The following is a 26,464-nucleotide window of genomic DNA, read 5'->3' as shown; positions in this document are numbered from 1 at the left end:
TCCAAACTTGGTTTAAAATCGCACTGGGATGAAATCTTTTTGTGGATTCAACACCGGAATGTTGGTGATGCAAAAAATGTTGTGTTTGCAGAAGGTATCATTTCATCTACTGCCTTCAAATTGACCATGTCAAAATCTGATGCGGAACACATTTTAAGCTGCACTAGACAAACGATTATGAGAAAACCATGGGCAATTCTATCACACAAGAGTAAAGTCAGGTTGATTTTTTTCATTTATTCTGACCGTTCTTTTCAGCATGACATTCAAAAAGAAAACAATTTTATGTCTTTTTTCGAAATGGATCATTACGAAGTCACAACTTCAAAGAGATGAACTTCATAAAACAATGCTCCAAATAGAGTACAGAATCAACGGAACTGGAAGAATCAAACCAATTTACCAACAGGGCATGGCTCCATTTCTACTAACATGTTGACCAGAACAGAACAATTAACACTTGAGAGAAATCATGAACAGTGTTATGAACCAGACATTCTGCGTGGGGACGCCGCTGCTCCATTTCCGTACACCCGTGGGCATTAAAAGTTCCGCACATCAGGGACGCTCTCCGCAAGGACACGGAATATTACTTTGCAGAAAATGTTGGCTCAGTCGAATCTGCAGTGACGCTGTGGGGGGCCTTCGGGCGGTCATTAAGGGCAGGGCTCTATCACTCATGGTGGGACACAGGGCGGAGCGAACCAAGAAGGTATTGGAATTGGAGGCTGAGGTCTCGAGTTTGGAGGAATCGGTCGCCCAGGAACCTGACCCCGCTACACGCCACAGCTTTGCGCTTAAGAGACAGGACTAATAGACAGCTTCTCTTTGAAGATGTTGCGGCACGCTCGTTAGCCTCCCGGTACAGGATCTATGAGCAGGGTGAATGGACAGGTAAGCTCTTGGCGTGGCTTGAATGACGGGAACAAGCTGCTAGATGGCTCCGCGCCATAGCGAACTCTGAGGGTAACCTTATTACCGACCCTCAACACATAGCTAACATATTTGCAAGTTATTACGAGGAGATATACTATAGTTCTCCCACGTCTCAGGCCTAATTGTCTGCTGACCTTTTGGTTACGCTCGATATTCCCGCTATTTCTCCGCAAGACAGTGAGACCTTGGAGGCAGACATCACAGTGACAGAGGTCCAAAAGCCCATACAAAACGTCCGTTCCGGGAAGGCTTTGGGCCCTAACAGGCTTCCCATTAAGCAATTTAAGCCCATGTCAACGCTATTGGCTCCCCACCTGTTAAATTTATACACTGAATGTTTCGAGTCGGGTGTCCATCCCGCAGAGATCCGCACTGCAGCTATTGTGGTCATCCATAAACCTAACAAGCCTGTCGAGGAGTGCAAATCGTATCGCCCCATCTCTCTCTCGACGGTTGAGGCCAAGATTCTGGCCAAACTCCTGGCGAATCGCCTCCTCCACTATATCGCTGACCTGGTCCATCCGGACCAATCCGGTTTATGCCGTGGAGGAATACGGCCTGGAACTTACGTCGGGTACATGGGGTCCTCGGCAGGCTCCACACCATAGAGGAAGACGCGATTCTCTTGTCGTTAGACGCCTCTATGGCTTTTGATACCATCGAATGGGACTTTCTTTTCGCTGTTTTGGCTCGTCTGGGGTTCATACCCAAACTTATCCGTTGGATTTGGTTATTGTATACTCATCCTACTGCCCATGTCGTTAATAACCATCGCTCCGCCACTTTCGCGCTCCATCGGGGCACAAGGCAAGGCTGCCCCTTGTCACCGCTACTTTTCGCCCTGGTCTTGGAACCGCTTGTGGTATGGGTCCGGGGTGATCCGGAGATATGGGGGCTCAAGTGGACGGCATATCAGGAGGATCGCATCTCGCTGTATGCTCACTATATCCTCCTATACATGGCTTCCCCTGCGCGGTCGCTGCGACGGGTGCTCCACATTTTTGGCACCCACTCTGATCAACTGACTAAGTCCCAGATTTATGCGCTATGGGGTTCCCCCCCCGGCGAGTCCTCAGGGCTTTAATATTCCGGTGGCCCCAACGGGGTTTTCGATATTTGGGCATTTGTCACTCCTGACCCCGATCTCTTTTTCAAACACAACTTACTCGGACCGCTGCAGAGTTTTAAATCCGACGCGGTACATTGGCGCTCTCTCCCTCTCTCTTCTTGGACGTGCGTCTCTGTTCAAAATGTTCGCACTTCCGCGTTTTCTTTACGCCCTACAGAAAAGTCCTAACCCGATCCCAGATTCTTATTTTTCCCCAAATCGACAGTGTATTGCAGGGACTGCTATGGGAGGGCCCGCACGCCGCGCATCGCAATGAACAAGCTCACCATGGGTTGGTATGACAGGGGGATTGGTTTACCAGATCTCAGACTATATTATCAGGCGTCCCAGCTGAGTGTAGTCAATCGCTAGGTGTTTGAGCCTTATGATGAGCCTAATTTCCGTACGGATCATTGGCTCCTGAGATGTGGCGGTTACAACAGAGCACTTTACACCAACCCCCGCAAACAATTTACCAGGCCCCACGGCACGCACGGTTGAGATTTGGCATGAGGTTACCAAAAAGTTAGATTGGCACAGGAGCCTGATTAAGGCGACCACCTTGTGGGAACCCAATATTTTAGGTCATCTCAGCACTTGTCCGGGGTTTGACGAGTGGGATTTAATCGGAATCTTCACGGTTAGAGACATCTGGGTTAAGGGGAGGCTAGCATTGTTTCCAGAGCTCCAGGCTAAATACCAACTGGCTCAATCAGGGACGTTTAGGTACTTGCAGATCACTCACGCTGTGTGCCCTCTCCCCGACTCGTCCCCTCTGGAAGACCGTCTGCTGTTGGATCCCATGGACCGCAAGGCCATCTCGCTCACCTATAAGAAGCTGGTCAACAACCGCGCCAACCCGATGATGAAATGGAGAGAGGAGTGGAAGAGAGACTTTGGGGTGATGGAGGATATGCGGCGGGACGCTCTAGCTTCACCCCGAGAAATAGGTATCCCCATGCGCATGCGACTTCTCCAGCTCAAGATCCTCCATCGGGCATACTTTGATGCCAAACTTTTGTTCAGGCTAGGCAGACGCCCTGATCCACTCTGCCTCCGACATTGCAATCAGGAGGGTCTTTTTTTTTTTTTTTTTACACATTTTATGGGACTGCCCACATATTCAGGACTACTGGGTGGCAATTGCTCTGCAAATTGGGAAGGCGGGAGGCAAACCCCTGGAGTTATCTCCCCAACTATGCTTCCTCAACATCTGGGGAGCGACTGACCTCACACATGCTGAACAGACATGGGTCTCTATGGGCTTCATTTTAGCGAACCCCAATGGGGGGTTGCGACAGTCCCGCGCCTGGTTGACTGGTCAAAGGACATGGATACGGCCATGGTCGCTGAAAAGTCAGTATTCAAAGGACGAGGTTGCCCCAAGAAATGGGATCGGAAGTGGGGGACATTGAATAGGTACAGAGGGGACATCTGCATCTCCCCGACGGTGGAGCTTCGGAGAGAAAGACGAACGTTCATGGCCCAGTTGACGGCGGAGGTGCTGGCTTCTCCCCCTTAGGGGTGGCGCTCTTGTTCTCTCCATCCCCAGCTGCCTGTTGCTATCCATTTGTATTTTATGGAGGCACTGGTCTCTTATTACTGCCTGCGAAATGTATAATGAGTATTGCTCTGCGTGGACCCCTATTCCACGACGGGGTAAATGGCACTATGATAATGTATGTATGTACTGGAGGGGGTACTCTTTACAATTACTTCACTTTGTATGTACCGGTGTTTGCTTGGTGCTAAAATGCAATAAAGTTTTTTTAACTTTTTTTTTTTTTTTTTTTTTAAAGGAATACGCAAAAGGATTGCTGCTGAAACGGATAACCATAGCTTAAGCAGAAAAATGTAGTACATTTCTGCAGAGGTTAGCATTGTTGGTTTAAAACCCCCTAGGACAGCCTCCCCACGTGATAACGTCACACAATATGGTTCTTGAGGCATGTCTGTTCTCTCAAGCTTGTCAATAACCCAACATCTACTTTCATATTAGAATGCATGGCCACTCTTTGACAAACTGGCAGGCTCTAGGAAGATACCACCACCCTGAATTCAACCCATAAAAAGAAGGCACTCATCATGGCCATTTCTTAGAATACAAAATATCAAGACGTGCTAGTCTTTTCTTCCTGGCTTTATGGCAGTTTACCCTACCTTTACTGCTTTATCCAACTAATATACGGAAAAACCTAATCATTATCATATCAATATATATATATACATATATACACACATACATACACACATGCCATCTATTAACCCGCAAGAGGCAACCATCAGTTACTGATCTGTGTACCATTTTTGGATTTCTGCATAAATTCCAAAAACATGTCTTTTTAGGGTATGTCCTGCCTTATCTTTAAATGTTCCCTCCAATAGCCTATGTGTCTAAGGAGCGAGCAGCGGCGCCATCTGTTTCCTATTATCGCGCCCGAGCTTGTTTACATTTGCCTGTCTCGTGGTCGCGTTAATTGGAAACAGATGGCGTTCACTTTTGCAGCCGCACGTTTCTTTTTTCTTTCAACTTCACTCCACAACTGAGATTGGCTTTGCATTCTTCAGCTGGGGATTAGTAGGAGATCTGCCATTTTAAGGTAACTAGGAACCATGAGGCCTATGGTAGTGACATCTACCTCGTTCACCTCGCAGCTTCAAGGAGCTACGTTGCTCTCCTGCGCCCCGGCTCCCCCATCTTAAAAACGCCACAGCCCACCTCCCCCATAGGTAGGTATCACTACGAGCACGTCAGAAGCGGAGCACCAAGGGCATTCTCTCACGTCGAGCCCCTCAGGGCCACCGTACCCCTTACAACACGGAGGCCCAAAGGAATACTTGTAACTGATCTGTGTGCTATTAGCCCCCACCCCTTGATCAAGGGCGGGGGGCCCTAAAATGCCTGCTTGATGGATCGCATTAAGTATTTTGGTTGAGTGACGACCCCAATTATATAATCGGATGCAGGTCACCCTTGCCATTCAGCGCTGAACCCCAATATTGACCTACAAGAAATAAAGGGCGCATGTTCCAGTGCTTCGAAGTGGCGGACGGGACGCGTAGCGCTTAAACTAACAGAACTACAGTGGGAAGTAACGATCAAAGTGGAGCGGCCGGTGACAGGAAAGACAAACACCAGCATGAAGAGGTTATGGAAATGTGATCCATGCATTGAACAAGCGGGGCGACTACTCTAATTGCGGTTGTGTGAACATGAAAACAAAACACTTCTGTTAACCAGGGCATGGAAAGGTGTGGGGCTCGTAAACGCGCGCCACCACCCATCAGCTTTCACCCTCTACGAGACCCCTGCGTTACCAGCTAATCAAATATAACAGAACAATGGAATTTATTTCACCTAGAGGTCACTGCTTTTAAAATATAGTACGCCTCAAATAAAAAAAAATCCAGGACAAACTAATATTCTTTCCTTTGAACGCATGGCAGTCATTAAGCGCGCGGGAACGTTTACTGGGTAACTAAAAGTAAAGGAACTGTTTAAAGCTGGGGAACGTCGTTCCCAACAGATCGCCTCCATTGCGACTTGTGAACAAGACCCCAAAGCCTACACCTAACAGAAGCACCCTTCTTCGCCCAGAGTACTCACGAAGATACAGACCTACCAGATGTCCTCTCTTTCTCCCTGGCCCCCGTATACCCCGAAACTCGCTCCTCGCGAGTTTTCATTCACCCCGTATTGTCCCCCTTAGTCGCCTATTACCCACTGCCCCGCTCTCTATGGTAAATTCAGACTTCTTACCTAGACCCTTGTGACGCACTTGTTCTCCTCTGCAGTCTTCTCAATCCTGTGAATGTGACACACCCTGTCCATGAAAGGAGACTGCTGAGACACCACCCAAGGCCTGCATCCACTGACCATCTCAGAGATTGAGGCAGAATTTAATCACCTAATACTCACCAACCCCCCTTAAAGAGTGTACTAGACAGACAGGTACCATCTAAGCACCTTCTTGGGGGGGGGGGGTCTCGGCACTCTGTATTGCATCCGTCTGCACAAAACAAGATTTGCTCTGATCCATAAATTACTTAATCCTCCGCTACATGGGTACATGTTTAAGCGCTCGTTTCTACGTGTGATCCGAGTTCTGATCCGCCTCTCACACTTTACCAAGTTTTGAGATTCTGGTAAATAATTTTTTTACTGTACCAGAGTTCTGAATATTAAAAAATATAAGATCACCTAGGAAAGGTATTCCTGTCAATATTTTTATATTTCTTAGCTTCCAGTTGCAGCAAGTTGAAATGTTTGCTTTTGTTCATGCCACAATGAATAGCACAGCCAACCCTCCTCGCAGTAAACATAATACACACAGGGGACGCGACTGTTCTGCTACACGGCTTCGGTGCATCTGAAATAAATGATTGTCATAAACCATTAGGAACCATGTCCTGGTTTTGAGACATTCTGCCTTGCTCTGGTATTTCAGCTGTGGCATAAGTGCAAGCAGGTGATGCATGCAGTGGGATTTCTTTTTTTTTTTTTTAGAATTTTGTTAAATTATTTTTTTTTTTTAAGGGGGAGTGAAACAGAGGGGATATTTATTTTAATTTTTGCATTGATGTCTGGGGCATTAATGTGGCACACCAGGGCTGCTTGAAAGTACCAAAAGATATTTCTGAGTGACTGTTTTTATAAAATGTATTATACACAGCCTATGAAGGGAATGGTATTGTGATACTTCAAAAGTACATGCGATTCTGCTGGGAAAAAGAAGAGCACAATACTGTTCGTCATTCAGTTATTTGACTCTCAGCTGTAGGGTATGAAAATAAACCCATTAAGTGTTATTTCGATTTTTTTATAACTTTGTTTTTTTTTTTTTAGATCCAGTGGATCGTTAGTTTTAACAAATTGTCATAATTACTGCATTTTATTTTCTGATATCATTGCTCCGACAATAAAAGAAGCATAACACCATATAATATATACGTTAGCACCAGCAGGCGTGGTTTCAAAGCTACTGCTGCAGACTTTAAATCTGGTGATGCAGTTTCCTGTCGCCATTAACATATGTGAGCAGTTCAAAACCTACAATGCTATGAAAGGTAGCCTACAGGCTTACGTTTGTTTTGCATGCAATATCCCCAACACCACCCACATAGCCACCTAGTGCTACACGTAGTAAAACCTGTAAATGTTAAGCATCCAGAATAATAGGCGAGACCTATGGACTATGCCAATGCTCGTTATTTATAGGCGCTCACACTGCAGGATTCAAGAAGTCTGCTTTTGAAACTGCAAAATCCTACACATTTATTGCATAATTTTTATAGAATGATATTATCCATGAAATAGTGCGTTAGAGAAATAACTTTGTTTCGAGGCGGTTTCTGAAGGTAACTTATTTATTCAAGTTGCAATACCTAGTATTGCTCATCTTAAAGCCGTTTGTGTCGGAGTTTAATTTTTGGAAATTCAGTTTATAAACCTATTTACCACGTTTTAATAAGATACATAATTATAGTACAATTTATTATGAATATAAATCAAAAAACGATTGAATTGGACTACATTGGATTTATCTCTATAGGCGGGCCACTATCCATGCACTTTGGAAACTATCATTTCAGCCACAATTTATAAACTACTTTTGAGTCAGAGGTGAGCATGTGTCACATACTAGTTTATGTTTCAAAGTCATTTTATTGCAGAGACTAATTAGGATAATCTATAGTTTATATTTAGCACAAATATTTTGAAATGTAAATACAAAGTTATCTTGCAAAAAGTGTTTCTTCATTGGTGTAAAATTGTAATACTGAATATATTATCATGGTACTGTTGGTAAACTGAATTCTACTCCTACTCTACCCCTATAAACCACTGCTGAATAATATAGGACATACTGTACTATGCACTGCTCTACGATGTATTCCTCAATTAAGACGAACAAATGAAACTGATTGAGAAATATGGCAAGGAGCATACATAATTTCACTATATTAATCTTTGGTTTGCCATTCAACTGTTTTTCTATTTTTTATGCTAATACTTTTGTCCTTGACCTGATCAGTTATTCTGATTGAACTGAAGCCTTTAGAAAGCATGTTAGTAGTCCATACATGTGTCAGATGTTAGAAGAGTAACTGATGTTGCTAGAGAACTATTTTTGAAGCTATTAACTTTTGATTGTAAGCAAGAAGAACAATTGTCCACAATTACTGGATTGGAGCATGCGCAATTTATTAAGTTACATATAAACTGAAAGCTGTGCTCTCTGAAAAAGTAAAATAGAAAGAAAAGGAAAAAAAAAAAAGACAAACACCAAATTGAAAACAGACGGTATCAAACAGGAAACCCTTCCTCCTTTTCCATGCTAGCAATCTGTTACCAGCCCTAACTCCATCTCCTTAGACAGTTGAAATTCTACGTGGGACCTTGGACTGACTGCAGCCAAGAACCACAAATCAACATAGTACAAACATGTTTCTTCACCTCTACGGAGTACATTTCATCAAGCTTTGGCTATCATCCCACCATTGAGACTCTTCCTCTACCCCAAGCTCTGCATAACCCCCATGCCTCCCGAACCCTAAAAGGTGGACCTTTACCTTCTGTTTGTTTCTGCAGACTGGCCATTACATTATCTCCCTGGGACTGTGATTTGAAAGCTCTTGGATTTCAGCAGAAGTACCCTGGTCCAACAAGGCATCTTACTGGATGGCACAAACATGACGAATGAAGATAGATGGATACTTGGTCCTTTTTTCTGTACCATTATTGACATCAGCTGATTTGACATCACCTTTGTGATGATAGTTTATTGTGAGGTACCTTACTGCTGAGTTATGCAGCACTGAGTAAACCCCCATTGGATACTCTGCATGGGGTGTCCATACTCTTCCCGTTTTACTCTGAATATTTAGCTTTTTGCAGAGCTCATTTAGGATTAACCATTTTACAATTAAGTCACCACATATGACCAAGCTTCCGTTTATCAAAACAGTAAAGAACCTGTGCTTTAACATAGACTGGACTCTGAGATATGCTAGCTTTTCACTGCTCCAGGATTTCTCTATTCTTGGGTTCTAAGGTTAGTGAGAAAACCCAGACAATGATTTGGAATACTGCTTCAGAGTTCAGTATATCAAAAATTCTAACCTAAAACTCAAACGCCTAAACCTCATAGTCTAGATGAAGTCACGCTTATATCAGCAGTACACTAACAATTAAAAGGTACTAGAAGAATAATAAGGGAAATATGCTCATCTTATCAAACTACTTCTAGGTTTTCCTAGCACTAAAACACAGATTTGCAGATAAACTCTAAAGCCCTGCCCTCATTCCCTTGAAAAACAAAAATACTTTCATAAATAAAAAAGCAAATAATGGTACTTTTCAATTAAAAGATAATCAGTACTCAGATTGAAGACCCTCTACACAGAATTTTGAGATCCGATAATGATCGAAATTACTAAACCCCTCTGTGGTTTGTACTTGGACATGGCGTACAGCCATTCCTAAAAATAATGTACTGAAGAACAGATTGAAGACTTAAGAGACTTGGCTTCTAATCAAGTAACAAATCTTTAGTCGGATAAAAAATATCCATAAAAAAAAAGTCATAAATAAAATACAAAGATTATGATAAAACATTCATATTTAAAACTAGATGACTGAAATTCATACAAAATGGCCTCAGAACAGACAGATTGAATACACAGAATACCAGACACAGAGCTAGGTATCAAACTCAATGGCCAACGAGTGAGTAAACATTATCAGAAGCATCAGATAGGGGATAATTGACATATATCACCACTGTTCAGGGTAAAATGACCTTGGCTACTCATTTCCATATCTTAAAACATCCAGGTATCAGAGCGGTTTTCTTCTTTGGATGGTATAACAAACAAACAGAAACTCTATAGCATACATTGACAAGGTTATGGATGAAGTTAAAAGCATCTACATAATTAAAAAAATGTTTCTTTTAAAAATAACGGCCTAAATATTGGTTTCCTCAGGTCCCTACAAAAGTTACAAAAAAGGATAAAGTGCATTGTGGACTGGTTGGACAAAAGCCCCTCTTGGGGGAAAATAACCAAAAGGTGCAGTGTGCCTATTCGCAATCTAGTATGGTAGGCCCTATGTTGGATGTTTGATACTAGGATAAGGTAACTCTGGACACTTGGGAGACCTGAGAGGTACATGGACACAGTTGGTTTAAAACACCATCTTCCCCATCAGCCATCCTTTTCCCCAATCAGAATGGCTTTTAAATCTTGCTTATTAAATTGTCACTCTCTACCCGGGTCCTGAATGTCCAATTTCCCACCCACCTCCTTTAGCAGGCTGTTTACATTGGCCAGCCATGGTATTCTTGCTCTGTGTTCCAAGGGTAGGCAACCTAGACCTGGCTACTAATGCACAGCTAATTATACGTTACGTATTCCTATGTGGGTCATGACTGCAAAGTGTGGAGTTCTTGAACAACCATGACTTACTTTAGGAGGTAACAACCACTTGGAACTCTTATGCAGCATGAAAAAAAGTAAAATAAATATTTTTAAAAACGCCCATCTACAACAGGAACTGTAAAGGTACTAAAGATAAACCTATGGCAACAGATCAGAATGTCCTGCTGCCTCTAGGGCCCATATGCCTCTACAAGTATACTTATAACGCTTAAGAGATCATGCACAGTACATGATGTGCTACAATGCAATCAACATTATGCATGTTGGAGGGAGCTGGAGAAGACTTTACAGCCCTGGTCAACTATTCTCGTAATTTGAGATGAAATCAGCTACTGGTTCCCATGCTTTCAAAACTGAAACTAAGGTGCCAGACAATGTCCTACAAGATATCCCTTCGGAAGAACCACACTGCCCCACTATTGTCTTGGTTTCTTTCTAGTCCTTCATTCAAGAGAGGAGCAGCTTAATTGTGAAGAGCCTTCTGTGTTTATGCCCAGAAAAACATAACACCCAAAACATTACTAAGGTTTTAACCAAAATAAAGAGGAGATGACTGGGTGGCAATTGAAATAGGACACGTACTCTAATTTGTGGATATCTGCTATTATATCATTTGAGGGGGTCCAATGGAGAAAACTCACGCTACCACACAGACTAGGAAGCCAGTCCAATGATAAAATGGTCAAGCTAAAAAGTTAGTTCCTAAAGGATCGTTTGGAACATGGTGAAATATCGCAGGAGACACCTAATAGGTTCCAAACTGTAAGGGCCTGCATTGCATAAACAGCTAGTTGTAATCACAATTTCTTGCCGGTAGGAGGCACCCACTGGTCTGGTCAGCTTCCACCGGAAGCAAGGGGACACTTGATCAGATTAAGGGTGCACCTTTAACTCCAGACTGCAGCAGCAACGGAACCAATTGCCATACATGAACTGTTATATGGATTCAGTCATCAGCAGGATCCCAGTTACGGGAGATTACAGAGATTTTAACAAGATGGTCAACAGACACTTCAACAATCGGGAGAGGTGATAATACTCAGCTGCTGCATAATGAAAACAGCTGCAACAAGAGTGCCACAGCCTGGTGAAGAAAAGATTTGTAATAATACGCTATAGAGGAGTCATCTTTGGATGTAGCTCAGTCATACCTGTTGGAGCAGTTGCAAAGTACTGAGCATCTATGATCTCATGATGTGAAGTTAACAGGTACAAAAACCAGACTAGTCAGCAACGCCGAGACTTCATGAAACAGATAGATCATCCTTAAAAGCGAGGACACCCAACCACTTATGGAATTTTTAAAGTATTTCGGCACGTATCCTTTATGGACTTGCTGCACAAAAATAAAAGTTCCATTGGGGGAGCATTTTCAAAGCAAGTTGTTAAATACCAAAATTCACTCCTGTGTATGCAATTGTAGGGCTTTAACAAAATACTTGATTGATACTGCATGTAAAAAGACTTGAGTAACCATAAATGAACAATAGTTGTATGTACTGCATACCGTCAGGTGGCTCACCGTGGCTATTTGCACCAAGTGTATAAAAACATAGTGAGACCCATAAAAAAGGAAAAAACACAAACTTAAATACCTGCAGAGAGGTGAAACTGTTTTTGGCATTTTCCAGTTCTTTGTTTCTCTCAGTCAGCGATTTTAACTGTGCATCTGGAATTAATACAAAAATAGCAATATATAGTTAAACCCAAGCCAACGCTTCCAATAGAGAAGCAGTAATCAGGTCACTATCATCATGCAAAGAGCTAGCGGGATAGAAGAAGGTACTAGAACAACACAAACACAAGATCCAGAGGAAGCTTTCACATAAAGATATGCAAACAGAGTAAACTAATTTCAGGATTAACAGACTGCTGTGGATAATCTGCGCACGGCTTTCCTTTTTCACTGTATTCCATTGGCTCAAAGGACTTAAAATATAACTACCAGAATAAATAAAGTTCGTAAACGCAAGTTAGAAATGATCTCAACATTTGGTTAACTTAACCCCCACTGTAGAATAACAGCAATGCTCCATTGGCATCTAAGTGAAGGAAGATACCACATATGCACCGGTCCAAACTTTGGCAGACAAAGTGGGAATTACCCAGATAGCCTACTATGCAAAGGGACTTGTGCTATACCTTGATGCAGTATCAGAGCGCTCTCAAGAATAAAGAAGTAAAAATAGGAGTTCCTAAGTGGAGGACCAAAAATACCCATACACACAAGGACAAGATGGCTCATCATGTCAATCTGTTTGAGGAAAGCTCCACATGTGTGCCTACATACCAAGAGAACTCCACACTGGATCAAAGCCTTGGAAATGCTGGTAAGGCAGTCGGGGATTTCTGAGATGGACTACAAACTGGGGGGATGGGGGATGCGGACTTGCATAAACTCTAGTCCAGCATAACCCCCACTTTCCCCAAGCCAAGAGTCTCGAGGAAGACCAAGCTTGCAATTCAAAAGACAAATTTAAAATTGCTTTTATATCTTGTTACAGGATTTAAAGATTCCAGGCACATGCAAAGGAAAAATAAAAAAAAGTCCCCACTGAATTCTAAACATACAAAACAAATTACAACCCAGGATCCAAAGTCTATTTGTGTACTGAAAGAAGATAAACTCCAAAAGGAATTATATTTGGCTTACAGCACAGGTAAAACCCAAAGTGTAATGGCAATGTGAACAAGTTACGAGACTCAAAATATGGCATGAGGCCGACAGAAAATAGACAAGATAGCAATAGCCAACTTGTGCCCATTCATGTCAAAGCTTGGAGAAACATCCAACCTTTTATAGAACGGGTAGCGAGTTTGTCAACAATATACGCCAACTAAACCAGGATTTAAAAGAGGGGCGGGTGAAATACTACAGTTATCTGTATATATGAACGGGATATTCTTGCCAGTCAAGATTAGTACATATATCGTAGATGGCAGCATGACCACTTCGGAGACCAGAGGGTACATAGTAAACATAATCCTCATGAACAGAACTGATGAAGATCATGTGGTGTGGGTGGGGTCAGAAGGATTTTTTGAAATAGACACCATGAAGGATTTGGGTGGAAAAAGTACTATTAAAAATGCCCAGCCACAGATAGGCTGGAAAAAGCAATGAGTAAGTGTAAATAGTAATGGCTTATGATCAAGATTTTACATAGGCTTTATGAATGAGAAAACTAAATTACTTAAAAACAAATTGGTTGCACTAGAGTGGGTGTTTCAGGTCTGGACTCTTGGCGATTGAAGACCTGAACAATATAGTCCTTCAGTGGACCAGCCGCAAGGCTAAACCAAGCTATGGTGATTTTGTTGTTCTTTACTGCAGGTAAACGGTACTAGTGTGATGAATTAGTTCTGAGCCATTTCCATCATATGTCTGCAGTCAGGTACCAGGAGCATGCAAAACCAGGTAATGTTTGAAAAGGAAGGAAGTTACCCTTTGTGTATGAACAGTAGTAAATGGCTGGATGTCAAAGTAGTATCAAACAATTTTAATACTTTACTTGGTACAGTGCTATAGTGAGCGAACCCATAAAAATAGTGAGTTGCAACCATTCACAAATCAAAGTAACTGCACAGGTGAACAAGCAGGTAAAATTTTTTTGCATTAGGGATAAGAAAATGGAAATTGACGCACTTTCTGGGATGCAAGACTGTTGATAAGAATTTGTAACTACCAACTAGTTCACATTCATGCAAGAAAGTGATAAAATGTCCCATTTATTCTTTAACTACCGTGCACATTACTACTCGTGTACAGGACAAAGCCAACTAAGAGTGTTCCCAATAAAAGCCCAATAGGAAAGCACCCCACACAAACACTTGCTTATTAGAGTATACTTACTTAACTTCTTAAGCTCTTCCCTTAGGTTCTGACACTCCTTCGTCTCAGTCACAAGCCTCTCCTGACTCTGGGCCAAGCGCTTCTCCACTTCAAAATACTGTTGTTCTGGAAAGCAAAGAGGTTATTGCTGGTGTTAAATATATTAATAATAAAGCATGTTTGGAAAAAATTATGGAAACATTTTTTCACCCATCAGAGCATACACTAAAATACATAAGCTTTTTTCTTAATGGTTTCAGATGTTTTAAATAAGGAAGCAGTGCATCTGCTGAGTGCACCATCATCAACAGCATTTACAATACATGGAGCGTGCAACCCTTGAATAAAAGCCTGCTTCAGATTTCATTATCACAGGCGACTTCTGGAGTCGCCTATAATAATGAAATAACGAAGCTGCTTAACTGTAATAAGTTATCAGAGTGGAGTTCTGGCGTCACAATGCCTCAGTGAGAGCCAGCAGACAAGGGGAAAGGGAGGTCACGGAGCATATTTAAAGCTGCGGTTTAAACAAAGCACAAACGAAAATTGGCTTTTAATTCTTTTGGTATTTTCCCACAAATGATTAGCAGAAAGGAGATATTTGTAACAACGTGTTTATTGTTTGCACACTATAGGTCACTACAGGAAGTTAAAAGCTCTGCCTTTATCTATATATTTTAAGTATCTGCACTTTTTAAACTTCTGAACTGATTCGAATATCTTTCTGCAACAAACTTCTAACTCCTTTTTATGTGTTTAATTTCACATTTGTTTAAATAGGTTCTACATGTCTGCACCCTAATGAAATAACAAAACACTAAAGATTTCTTTCAGTGGTTTGCAGCAAAGGTGACTGTATGACTGTATGACCATTTATCATAAGGAACACAATATATTCAGCAGTACATTAAAAGGATATTGCAAGTGACCTCGGAATTCCATGTCCTTAAAGCAACTTTGGCTTCTGCCTCGTTCCTCTATACCGTCACTGAACTCGTCCACATTTTGCAATATCCTTATAATGGACGGCCGCGGATACTTTATTCCATATATAAAAGTCAAACAAAGCCACATAAGGTACCGGTGAACTAAATACTTGTATGAAAAAAAATTGAAGTGTTTTTATTTTCTACTTAAACGACATTATCTGTTGACATCATGCAGCTCAACAAGGAGAGGGACCTACATGTGGCTTGAACCCATGAGTCCCAGGAAGGACCAGTTTTCCCTCTGAGTGCACCAAGCACCCACATTTATGAAGCATAATCCGGGACTTTAGGTATAGGGAACGCAGGCCCAGGTAGTACTAAGGACAACTAAGGGACAGTAAGCAGTGCAGTACTGTGCCTAAGAAAAAAGGGTGCTCGCAAGCAGATTGATTAGGTCGGCATCAAAGAACAAGCATTTGCAATGCAATAGGTCTCGCATTTAGGAGAGTTTGAGCTATTGGCATTGTAAATGACAATGCTTTTTATGTATGTGTTTATTTTTAAAACATACATAAAAGGCATTTCCATTTACAATGCTAATAGCTTAAACTCTTGCAAATGCGAGACCTATTGCATTGCAAATGCGGGTTTTTAACTTGGTTATCGTGGCTTGTGGTGGAGGATTATGTTGCAGGGACCTGAGTGAGCCACGGCTCAATAGTGTTGTGCAGTATGTCAATTGCTGGTGTGCTATTGCAGTGCTATTGTGCCTGAACTGGTGGATGATCAGTGTTGGGGGGGGGGGGGACTTTGGACTTTGTTATTTACTTGTAGAGCGTGATGTGAAGCTCTCTGCACACCTACGACCCATGTGGCACCAGACTTTTCAAATGGCAGCATGGCTCTGTTTGGCGACTGTAGAGTTGCCCGCGTGCTGCAGGAGAATGACCCCCCCATTGGGCTTTTGGGGGGGTGGGGAAGAGTAAGCAATTGCAGTCTGTAAGGGGCTGAGAAGCAGCCGCCACAGTTGATTTCAAGCAAAAGGTAGTCAACCTACTCCCACCCGGCTTCGATTTAACAGCTCTGTTTACAGCGCAAGGAACCAGTGCTTCAGAGGCGTCCGTCCCAGGCAGAGAGCGATGGATAAATAAAACAAGATCTATTGGTCTATTTTTTCAATATTATATGCTTTTAGTAGCCAGCACGGCACAGGCGGCATGCTGCGCCGATTACTGAATACATATAATATTAAAAAATATTTGTTTGGCAAGCCGCGCCAGAGGAAAGAAGTGCGGCTCGTTAATCCTTTCTTTAGACACAGCTCGTCTAAAGAAATGGACGCAGCCAACAGTAAAGTTAAAGTGTTGCATGGGCGTTTTTACAAACTAGCATTTGTAATGCAATAGGTGTTGCATTTACGAAACTCTCGTAAACGCGAGATCGAGTGCATTGCAAATGCTAGTTTACCCCGGTCTTGGGCGCTGAAGGGACTGGCAAGAGCAGAAAGTAAACCTCGAAGAGCCAAGTTTACTTTCGCTCTTGATTTCACTCTAGGTACGTCACGCAGTACTTCAGCAGCAAACATGAGAGATTGCACGGCAAGGCAGGGACAAAGGAGGCAATGGGTGCTTGACGTCACTTCCGCTAACCTGGTATTTGGTGTCCCGATACACTAGGGAGTTCCCTCCTTCCTGGGAACAGAGACTCAGTTCATTTAGCACTTTATTGCATGGATATGTGTTAATATCATGCAGGAAAACGGAGCATCTAGGTTTTTAGACATCCCGGTATGGCGGAAGCTGCGTTATGTAAACTGCCTTGCTCAAAGGGTGCTCCTGCCCATCAGGGCCGGACGGACGCGGACTTCTCACTTGCAAGGATAATTCACTCTTCATACTCAATTGAACACGAGCAATTTTCTTTCCGGCTGGCAGTCGTGAGGCGCACTATTGTGGATCTCCAATATATTCTTTTGTACATATGGTAATACGTAGGGACGGCTTCTCTGCTCTTTTGACCCCTGCTTTCAGGTTTAAATGAAACAGCTAGTTTAGATCGTGTACATAATAAGCGGGGTTTTTGGGGGCTTGTCAGTTTGGTAGGCCATTTCTGCATCTTTGTTTCAGAACAATTTGAGTTTCAAAACTTAAATATCTTTGCTTATAACGAGGGTCATGGGAAGTCCCAAACTGTGTCTTTGTGTGCAGTTCGTGCCACTGATGTGAAATTGCTGCAGGGAAATGAGCCCCAGTTAACTGGACAGGGCAGCGGCTCTGGTGTACTTGTGTGTACAGTTCACAATGACGGGAGTCCGTACTGCCGTGTTGCATCCACCTTTCTTTGGGTATGTAGAGAACAAGCAGCTGAGTTGTTGCTTGAAAGCAGCTCTCCAGAGTCCAAGGAGGGCTAAAACAACCTGGCACTCTTTCTCCTTTTAAACCAAAGTGCACATTTTTGCAAGATTCTTGGGTAGGGGGTGGGTAGGAGCCCATGCAAGGCTTCCGACTGCAGGTAAATGTTACCTGGCCATGCTGAGCTTCAGGAGCCCCGCCGCACCAACCATGTGGTCAAAATACTGGAGGATGAGAGACCATCAATGTTTATGAGAGAATGTGTGCCTTGCTGACTTTGCATAGTTCTGTGTCGTATAACGACCTGGTCGGGGTGGGTAGGGATTCTACAGGAAACGCCCAGCGGGGTCAGAAAGTGTTTGTTGCTTTCTCAGACCTGGAAAAGATTTGGGGAAACTGTTTGATGCCTTTGTTAGACACAGCGAGTGATTTTTGAGAACGTGCTATTGTCGGTACTAATGTTTTAAAAGCTGCTTGATTGGACTTTTTAAAATAAAGTGTGTTGTTGTTACGAAAGTAAAAGCCCTTTTCCCCAGTGGCCACGTTAATGGAATGGCGATAGAAAGTGGGGGCATACTTAAATGAGCATTCCTTTTTCCAACTTAAATTTTAAGGCTCCCTTTAGTTCAGTCGGGTGTTTGTATAGCGCTGCTAGTCACCCGTGAGGGTTTCAAGGCGCGCGGGGGGGGGGGGGGGGGGGGGGGGGGAGGGCAGGGGTGCTGAAACGTCTGGGCGCTTGAGAGTTGGCTTTGTTTCTCCAAGGTAGGCTCGCGTTTGATGCATTTCGTTTTTGAAATACGTAATTTCACTAATCAGTTTTGTATAAGTTGCGCTCTCGTTTTGTCTGAAAAGTTGGGTTGAACCTGTGGTAAACTGGATTTAGAGGCCCAAAGCGGTGTACGGTTTCTGGCTGAGCTCACTCCTAAAGCACGCTAACATGTGGAAAACCACAGAAGCAGGAGTGGGTTGGACACACACAACACATGTTGTGTGTCTCTAAGTAGGTGGGAACGCTTGTGCTCGGGCTTGGAGACTTCATGTTAAATTACAGTTGAGCCGACAACAGCCTGGCAATTACACTTTGAATGAAGGGACAAAATATACTACTTGAACGTAATCGCACATTTCTTGCACCCATACAAAAGGATCACAAATTAAACTGAAAATGCCAAAGTTAAAACGCGCCGGAGCTGGTCTTTATGGGGCCATGTGTTTGAAACACATGGCCCCATAAAGATAGGAAACCTTTTGCGACTCACGGAAAGCAGGCGAGCCCGTCCAAGTGGGCAGTCTGAAAAAGCCAAAGGGAGGCAACATGGAAAGCTCTTTTCCAATGGCTGGCCACCGTTTAGCATAAACAGTGACACCAGCCAATGGAAAAGAGGGGCAGGCTTAAAGCCCTTTACTGAAGCTACTCTAAAACATTAAATCTCGCCGAGCGAGCTGCGCATGTGCGCAGCCACACTAGGCGAGACCTAAAAAGCAGCGCTTTTTCACTTTATCTAATTGTCAACAAGGATTTCCCTACCAGAATATTCTTCCAAAAATAAATTTTCGCCACCTAGCTTCTGCAGCAATGAGGAGAACAACTGTTTTATCCTCATTCAGACTGAGCTGCAAGCTCAACCAGCAGTGAATTCATTACAGTGTTAACTGCACTCCAAGTCTTAAACTTAACCTTACAAAACGAAAATAAAAAATAAAACCCTCACCACTGGCGTAATGATAGAAAGGATCAAAAGTCTGTAGCAATAGATAGAGGGGATGTGCATGAATTTTCTGGCCTGCTTCAGTTGCTGACTTTGTGTATATTACGCAACAGTTCTAGGGTTGCGCTGCAGGGTCGGATTCCCATTGTCCAGAAGCAGTCTGGACTAGGATGGCAAGGGGTAATCCTTGCATTCATCCAGCAGCTCTGGCTTCATGATAATTTCCGGATTAATCTGTACCACTCACCCAAACAAAGTTACAGGTAATGGCCATCTGTGCTACCAGTTATTGTGCTGCTTCGTGTAACACACCTTCATACAATTCTCTACCGTATGATCATACTCAAGGTAGTCTTTCATAATCCGTACAATTCACAAGATCCACTCGGGGACAAATATTGCTGTTAATGACCATATGTGGTGCGCCAGCTAATTGTGCATTCCTTTAATGTGACCCTGTTGTAATATATAAAACTTAGATTATTCAGCAGATAGGCAGGCTTCTTTAAGACCACAGTGTTCTTAGACTGTCTTGCGTTTTTTTTTTTTCAAATACCAGGCTCAAGAATATGTTAGATTATGGATCTGCTAAAACAGCAGCTTTATACTAGAAACCAAGGGCTGAATATAAACATACATTTTTATGTTCCAAAATGTAAGCATTTTACACAAACAACTCGCAAGAAGAAGAACACTAAAATGATAAAAGGGGAAATCACAAGTGGAAAAAAACTCACAGGGAAACAAAAAGTCACTATGTATATATATTTTTCGTCCTCGCCTAGGCAGCGCTTGCGCTGTCTCTTTGAGACACGCTGTATACAGGATATGTGGATAAAGCTCCACTTTCTTCCCACTAATCTTTTTTTTGTTTAATATCAGTTTATGGAGTACAATCAAGTAAAAAAGTTACACGTCGCAGAAATTGGAGGGAAAGGGTGGGGAAGCAACAAAAAGTGGGTAACCAGTTCCGGACCCCCACCAAGGGATAAATCCAGCTACATAAGATTGAAAACACAAATGTAATTAAGGCACAGGGACTTCCGAGAACACTAGGGACAACCATAAAAAGAGAAAAGGCATTCACCATGCCCAAAGGGGAAGCCATGGAAGGGGCCAGAAGGCATAGGCCTAGCTAGAGTTCCGTTGCCCAGTATAAGGATCATACAACAACACAGCCAGAGAGTCAAACAGTTGGACAAGGCTAGCAAGGTCCAGTCAAGGCGAGGCTCCCCACCCACTTGGAGAATGCAATTCGTACTGCGACAATACCAATATACTTTGCTATGTATAAAACAAAAACCATCATAACAAGAGAAAAACAGAAAGAGAAACCGGAGATAGATGAGGACAGAAAGAATAAATAAATAAATAAATAAATAAATAAACAGCGGAAGGTACGTCCCTCAAAGAGGAAGAGAAGGGAAAAGAGGTCATAAGTGGATACGCCTGGGAGCTGGGGAGGGGGGGGGGGGGGGAGAGAGAGCAAAAGCCCAGGGTGGGGTCTAGTAAATCGGAAGGCCCGAAAGGTTTGCCCGACAGACCAAGCAGATTACTCAAGGGAGACCGGTCTCTTGCCACAAGAGAAGGGCACCAGAGGATCCACGAACAGCTGTAGAGCCCGCAGTCTAGGAGGCATCAGGCGGCAGTGTTCAGTTTTAGTGCGATAGTCTATAAGTGGGCGCCAGATGCGGTCAAAGCATCTGTCAGTCTGAGTGGGGCGGGCCGTAAGCAGTTCCAGTGACAGGACATCGCACAGCCGGATAAACCATGCAGCAATAGGAGGAGGGTGGGGTCGCTTCCAACAGGAGGCAATGGACTGTTGTGCTGCTCCCAATAAGTGGAGAATGAAATACCAGTGTGCCGAAGTCATGGCCTTCAATGTGCCGGGCTGAATGCCCAGAATCGCTAAGGACGGGGTAGAAGGAACCGGGAAGCCCAGCAACTCTTTGATGTGACTGAGAACTTCCTTCCAGAACATGGTAAGACTCAAGCAAGACCACCAAATGTGCAGGAAGTCCCCTCTATCAGTCCGACATCGCCAGCAAGTCGGAGGAGTGTTCAAGAACATCTGATGAAGACGGCTAGGGGTATAATACCAATGCGTCATCAGCTTCTAGGCAGATTCGCGCTGTGAAATGCTACGGTACACCTTAGGAATGTCCTTCCACAAGCGGTCCCAGTCCTCCGGGGGGATGTCAACAGCCAGATCAGAGGCCCAACGCGCCAGGTAGCCATGAAGCGGAAGCTGTTGAGTGTTGAAGGACAGAGAAGGTTTTAGAGATTAAATCCCTAGACCCCTCGAATCTACGAACCAGGGACTCAAAGGGGATGAGCTGTCGAGTCACCTCCCGGGAGTACGCTGGGGAACACAGCTAATGACAGAACTGACAATATTGCAGAAGCGTGTTATCTTGGAGATGGAAAAATTGTTTGCATTGATCAAAGGTGCGGAGGGCAGAGCCCTGAAAAAAAAATCCTGGAGAACACGCCGACCCTCTATGGTCTGAGGCTGCAAAGCAGGGAGAGGGGGGGGGGCAACGCAGGTTTGCGTGATAGCGGGGTATTGGGGGGAAGAGAAGGTCATAAGGCCCCAGGAAAGCGCCAGTTTATCCCATATCTCCCAAGACCGGTCTCGGAGTCGCTAAGTAGGCACTGCAAGGGCCACTCATTTTAAATGGCTCCTGTCCCGGTCCTTTGTGAAGGGTGGCTTTTAATTGGTCATTAGACTTTGTAGTCCCTCCTTAGTACCGCCTTGTCTCTTCTTGTAACCTCCCATGAGGACAAATCCTGTTACATGTGTTGTTACGCCCTAGGTTTTAATTACAGCCTCAAGGCACTACTTTAACCCCTTGCGTGCGTCGGCCAACGGCCGTCGCGAGCATAATCTCGGTAGTGCTGCGCACGTCCGTTGGCCGACGCGGCCCCACCCGCGCAATAAATCACCTACACCGCGGCGGAATTTACGCCGCGGTTAACGGGTTAAAGGCCTTCAGACAGGACACTCACTTAGTCCTAAACTAGATTGGCACTGATTACTTTACTCGCTCCCACATCTCACATTTATATTAGACCTTCTATAAATTTCCCTTCATAAGCTCCACATAGAGTACAACCTAATCTGGAATGAATATAATTATTTTGGCACATTTCAAAGCTACTAATTGTATACATGGACATAACTATTTGAATGTTCTTGTGGTATTGTCTTCCATGCAATGCATTATGGGTAGGGTAAGATCTACCATATCTTCAAAGTTTATGATGCTCACTAGGGACCTCGAGAAACAGCTTGTGCTACTCCACCTAGACAAGCAGTGCTGGTGCCTTGCTCACTAGGGACATCTAGGCGCAGCTTGTGCTACTGCACCTAGACAAGCAGTGCTGGTGCCTTGCTTACTAGGGACATCTAGGAGCAGCTTTGTGTACTGCACCTACCACATCTCATTCATATTAGACCTTCTATAAATTTCCCTTCATCAGCTCCACATACAGTAAAACCTAATCTGGAAATATCATAATTATTTTGTCACATTTCAAAGCTACTAATTGTATTTGTACTCATAGTCATTGCTTATGAGAAGCAAGGCTGGCAGTAACTGCGCTTCTTTTACTGCCAGCCTTGCTGTTCATAAGCAAGGTCTATGTGCACAAAGTGCGTGTTTAGGCACCGCTTACAGGTTTTCTAAACACTTTTATAAAGGACATGGTCATTTACAATGGCAATAGCTCAAATTCTCGAAATGCGAGACCTACTGCATTGCAAATGCTTGTTTTAAACTTGTTTGAATGGCAAACAATATTGGAGTGTCGCCAACAGTGTTCAATATAGGTTTCATGTCAAGCCCAGCAACACTGGAGTTACGGACTATGAAATGGCTGCTTGTGTTCCAGTTCAGGGAGGACCTGGCCTAGCAGTTCGGGTTGGACTGTTCGCAGTTGGAGAAGGGCCAAACTTGATTTGTATATGGCTGGGTCCAAACTGAGGTGGCATGGTGTGCAAAATAATAATGGACTGGGATGTGGCCCGAGTAATTACAGTGGCTGAGATTAATTCAAGCATACCATCCACCACTTCTTTGCATACTTCACTGTGAAATGTATAGGGCAATGCAATATTCCTCAACTCAACTTAAAGCAGTTCATCTTTTAAAATGTGTGCCAGATACCTACAAAAGCATACAAATTATTTATAATTATTAGCTATAGATGCATGTAAGTTTTTTGAAAATGTGGTAAGAGGCCATACCTACTAATGAATGTTTTCATGAAATGATTTAGGACATTTGACTGCCTTATTAATGTTCTATTCAACCTTTATTGTATTCCCCACTAAAAATTCACCTATACATGTGTATTTTAATTTCTGATATTAATGCTTTGAATTGGTGTACTTCTTGAAGCCTGCAGGTTCACATTACACCTTGGGAAACACCACTACCCAGAGTGATTATCAGTGGCATACAATATATACCAGCACTATTCCCTTCACCCTTTGTGTATTTCCTAAAACCTAAATGGCCATGAGCATGCCCAGATGTGGGTCCCTTGCTCACTGTGCCACATCATTCAAGTTATAACTTACTGATGAGGTATAGCAAGACTGAAACCAGTCTGGGTTCCCTTCTGGATGGGACTTAGCCTGGCAGTTCGGGATAGACACCATGAGGTGAGTGGGGCTGGCCGCGGTCTAGAGTGGCACACTGGGCTAAAAACAGTGGGTCAGAATGCTACCTTGAGGGATTGTCCATGGTTCAGAATATTTGCAAGCATTCCAACCAACACCTTTTGTGTGTTTGAGCATTCCACACGTTGTACCATTGCTCCTTCTTTAGTTTAAGAGGAAGCTCTTGTGGATTGCCCTGGGAAATATACTTTACTTACAGTTATATTTTAGCTTAAATTCAGATGCCAATTGCAAGCCACTGCCTGGGCTGCAAACTGCAGAGCAAGGCTATGCCCCCCAACTGGACATTCTCCACTTCATCACAGTGTACTTCGGAAAATAACAGCTTCTCACTGTGAAGCACTTTTCTAGGATGCACAATGAATGGATGTTTATATTTTACAGTTAGGTGAACTCTGCAAAGACTTGTCAGTCAAAATGTTATGGTTTACCTCCGTGTGCAAGTTTGGATTACATTAGCAAAAGTTGGTTTTGCACTGAGAAAAGGAGTTACATGAATGAAGATTTTTGTGACAGCAAACAATCACAGGGACGGAAGTAGGCTATTAGTGATTGTTGAGGCGCTGATGTTCACAATTTTGTGCACATTCACAAACTTACAAACACGTTTTTCCACAAACTGTCCTCCAAAAGGTAGACATTTACTGCTGACAAGGGAGGGTGTAAAACATTTACCTTAATAGACAAGGGCTTTCCAAAGGGGAAGAAAAACTGTAGTGGAGTAGAGAAATTGGTTTCTCAATGGGGAGGGAGGGGCGCAGCGGAAATACTTTACCTCCGGAGGAAACAAAGTAATTATGACTGTATTTATACCCCAATAAGTATCAACAATGGTTCATGGTCCAATCTGAGAGACCACCAAATAAGAAGAAGCTTAACCAATTACCTTATCCAACTTTTCATTTATCAAACACAACCTCCTCTGCTCGGAGGAAGGGAGTCAAATATTGCTTAAATTAGAGCATATATAAAACATTATCAACTCTTATCACACATAAAATGGTAAATATATATATATATATATATATATATATATATATATATATATATATATTTTTTTTTTTTTTTAAATATGAAAACCAACAGCATCAATGCATTATTTACACTTGAAAATTAGAGAAAAGATTGTTCAAAAAAAGTGCCCGTGGGTGGAATTGAAATAAAGAAAAGGAGAAAATAGATCTCTTACGTATATCAATCATTACAGAGAAGCCTGTCCATTACATTTATTTCACAGCATACATGTGATCTCAGTGATCCGGGCAATTGATTAAATCATAATTGCCCCTTTAAGTACCAAATATACAATCCATGCTGTATAAAGGGTCGACATTTCGACCTGGCGAAAGGGAAAGGGGCTAGTTTAAGACTCAACAGCGGTCATCAGAACTTGGTGACTAATGAAAAGGGAACAACCTGCAATTATCAATCATTTTGTGAGTGGTCTGATAAATTAATCAATTGGTGACGATGGCCAAATAGCTCCTCATCTGCATGGAAACGAATGAGAGCTCTTATATAAAGCGGCAATGAAGAAAGACTCAAGAGAAAGTTCCTGCTTGAATTCCCGATTCTCCCAGTAAATCTACATGTAACTGTAGTGTAGAAAGAGGACTTAATTGCACAAATCCCTTCATGCTCTCCATCTAATAGCAAATTCCTCTCTGACTGAAAGACGCCGTTGGTTTTCATATAATAAAACATTTTTTTTTAAATCATGCATTTACTGATTTTTTTTGTGTGATAAGAGTCAATATTGTTATACATGCCCTTCCGTATTAATAGAAGCACTATTCTACTCCCTTCCTCAGAGCAGAGGAGGTTGTGATTGAAAAATTAAGTTAGATAAGGTAATTGGTTTAGCTTTTTCCTTTTTTGGTTGTCTCTCCCATTGGACCAGTTGTTATATATCACAATTTACCCAGGTCCTTCGGGTTATTTATGGGTCACCCCATTGTTATGTAATTGTGTTTATACTACTGCAATAAAGTTATTCACATAAATGTTTGTTTGGAGAACACCTGGAACTGTTGCTGTTTTCCAGACCTACGTCAGTAAACTCTTATGCATTCCTGAAAGTATGCAAGGTCACTGACATGCAGATTTACTTTTGTGACTAATAATGTAGACCCATTTTTTAGATGTGGCACATAAAGGTTCTTACTTTTTAAAAAATATATATTGCATGCCTTAAACACATGCTATTAGAGGATACAGTAGAGAAATTCATTTTAGTTTAGTCAGTAAAAAAAGCTGCTCAGTAGTTTTGCAACACTGTAACCACTCTTTATTCGTTAAATTGCAAATATTTCTTGGGCGCCTTTTATTTTTACAGCAAAAAAAAAAAACTGTTTGCTAGTTTAGCAACCCTGGTTACAATCTTTTGTCCATTTTACATTCCAAATATTTTTGGGTACACGGTTTGTTTTCAATACATAATTAGTAACATTGCTTCAATTCTTCTGGGTGC

At 42.7% G+C, this 26,464-nt stretch overlaps 1 protein-coding gene across 8 annotated transcripts in view; it reads right to left on the bottom strand.

Moving 5' to 3' along the window:
- TPR (translocated promoter region, nuclear basket protein) overlaps window positions 1-26,464 on the bottom strand; it is a 645,150-nt gene that overhangs the window by 609,905 nt on the left and 8,781 nt on the right. For all 8 annotated transcript variants that reach the window (XM_085601673.1, XM_085601674.1, XM_085601677.1 and 5 more), the window contains exons 2-3: window positions 14,340-14,444; window positions 12,082-12,155 (exon numbers count right to left, since the gene is read on the bottom strand). In XM_085601673.1, coding sequence (XP_085457799.1) covers window positions 12,082-12,155; window positions 14,340-14,444 — 179 coding nt within the window. The remainder of the gene's footprint in view (window positions 1-12,081; window positions 12,156-14,339; window positions 14,445-26,464) is intronic.

The sequence above is a fragment of the Triturus cristatus genome, chromosome 4_2, assembly GCF_964204655.1.
Source record: "Triturus cristatus chromosome 4_2, aTriCri1.1, whole genome shotgun sequence".
Taxonomy (NCBI): Eukaryota; Metazoa; Chordata; class Amphibia; order Caudata; family Salamandridae; genus Triturus; species Triturus cristatus.
The sequence above is the reverse complement of the archived record's forward strand: the minus strand, read 5'-3'. Positions and strand labels throughout refer to the sequence as shown.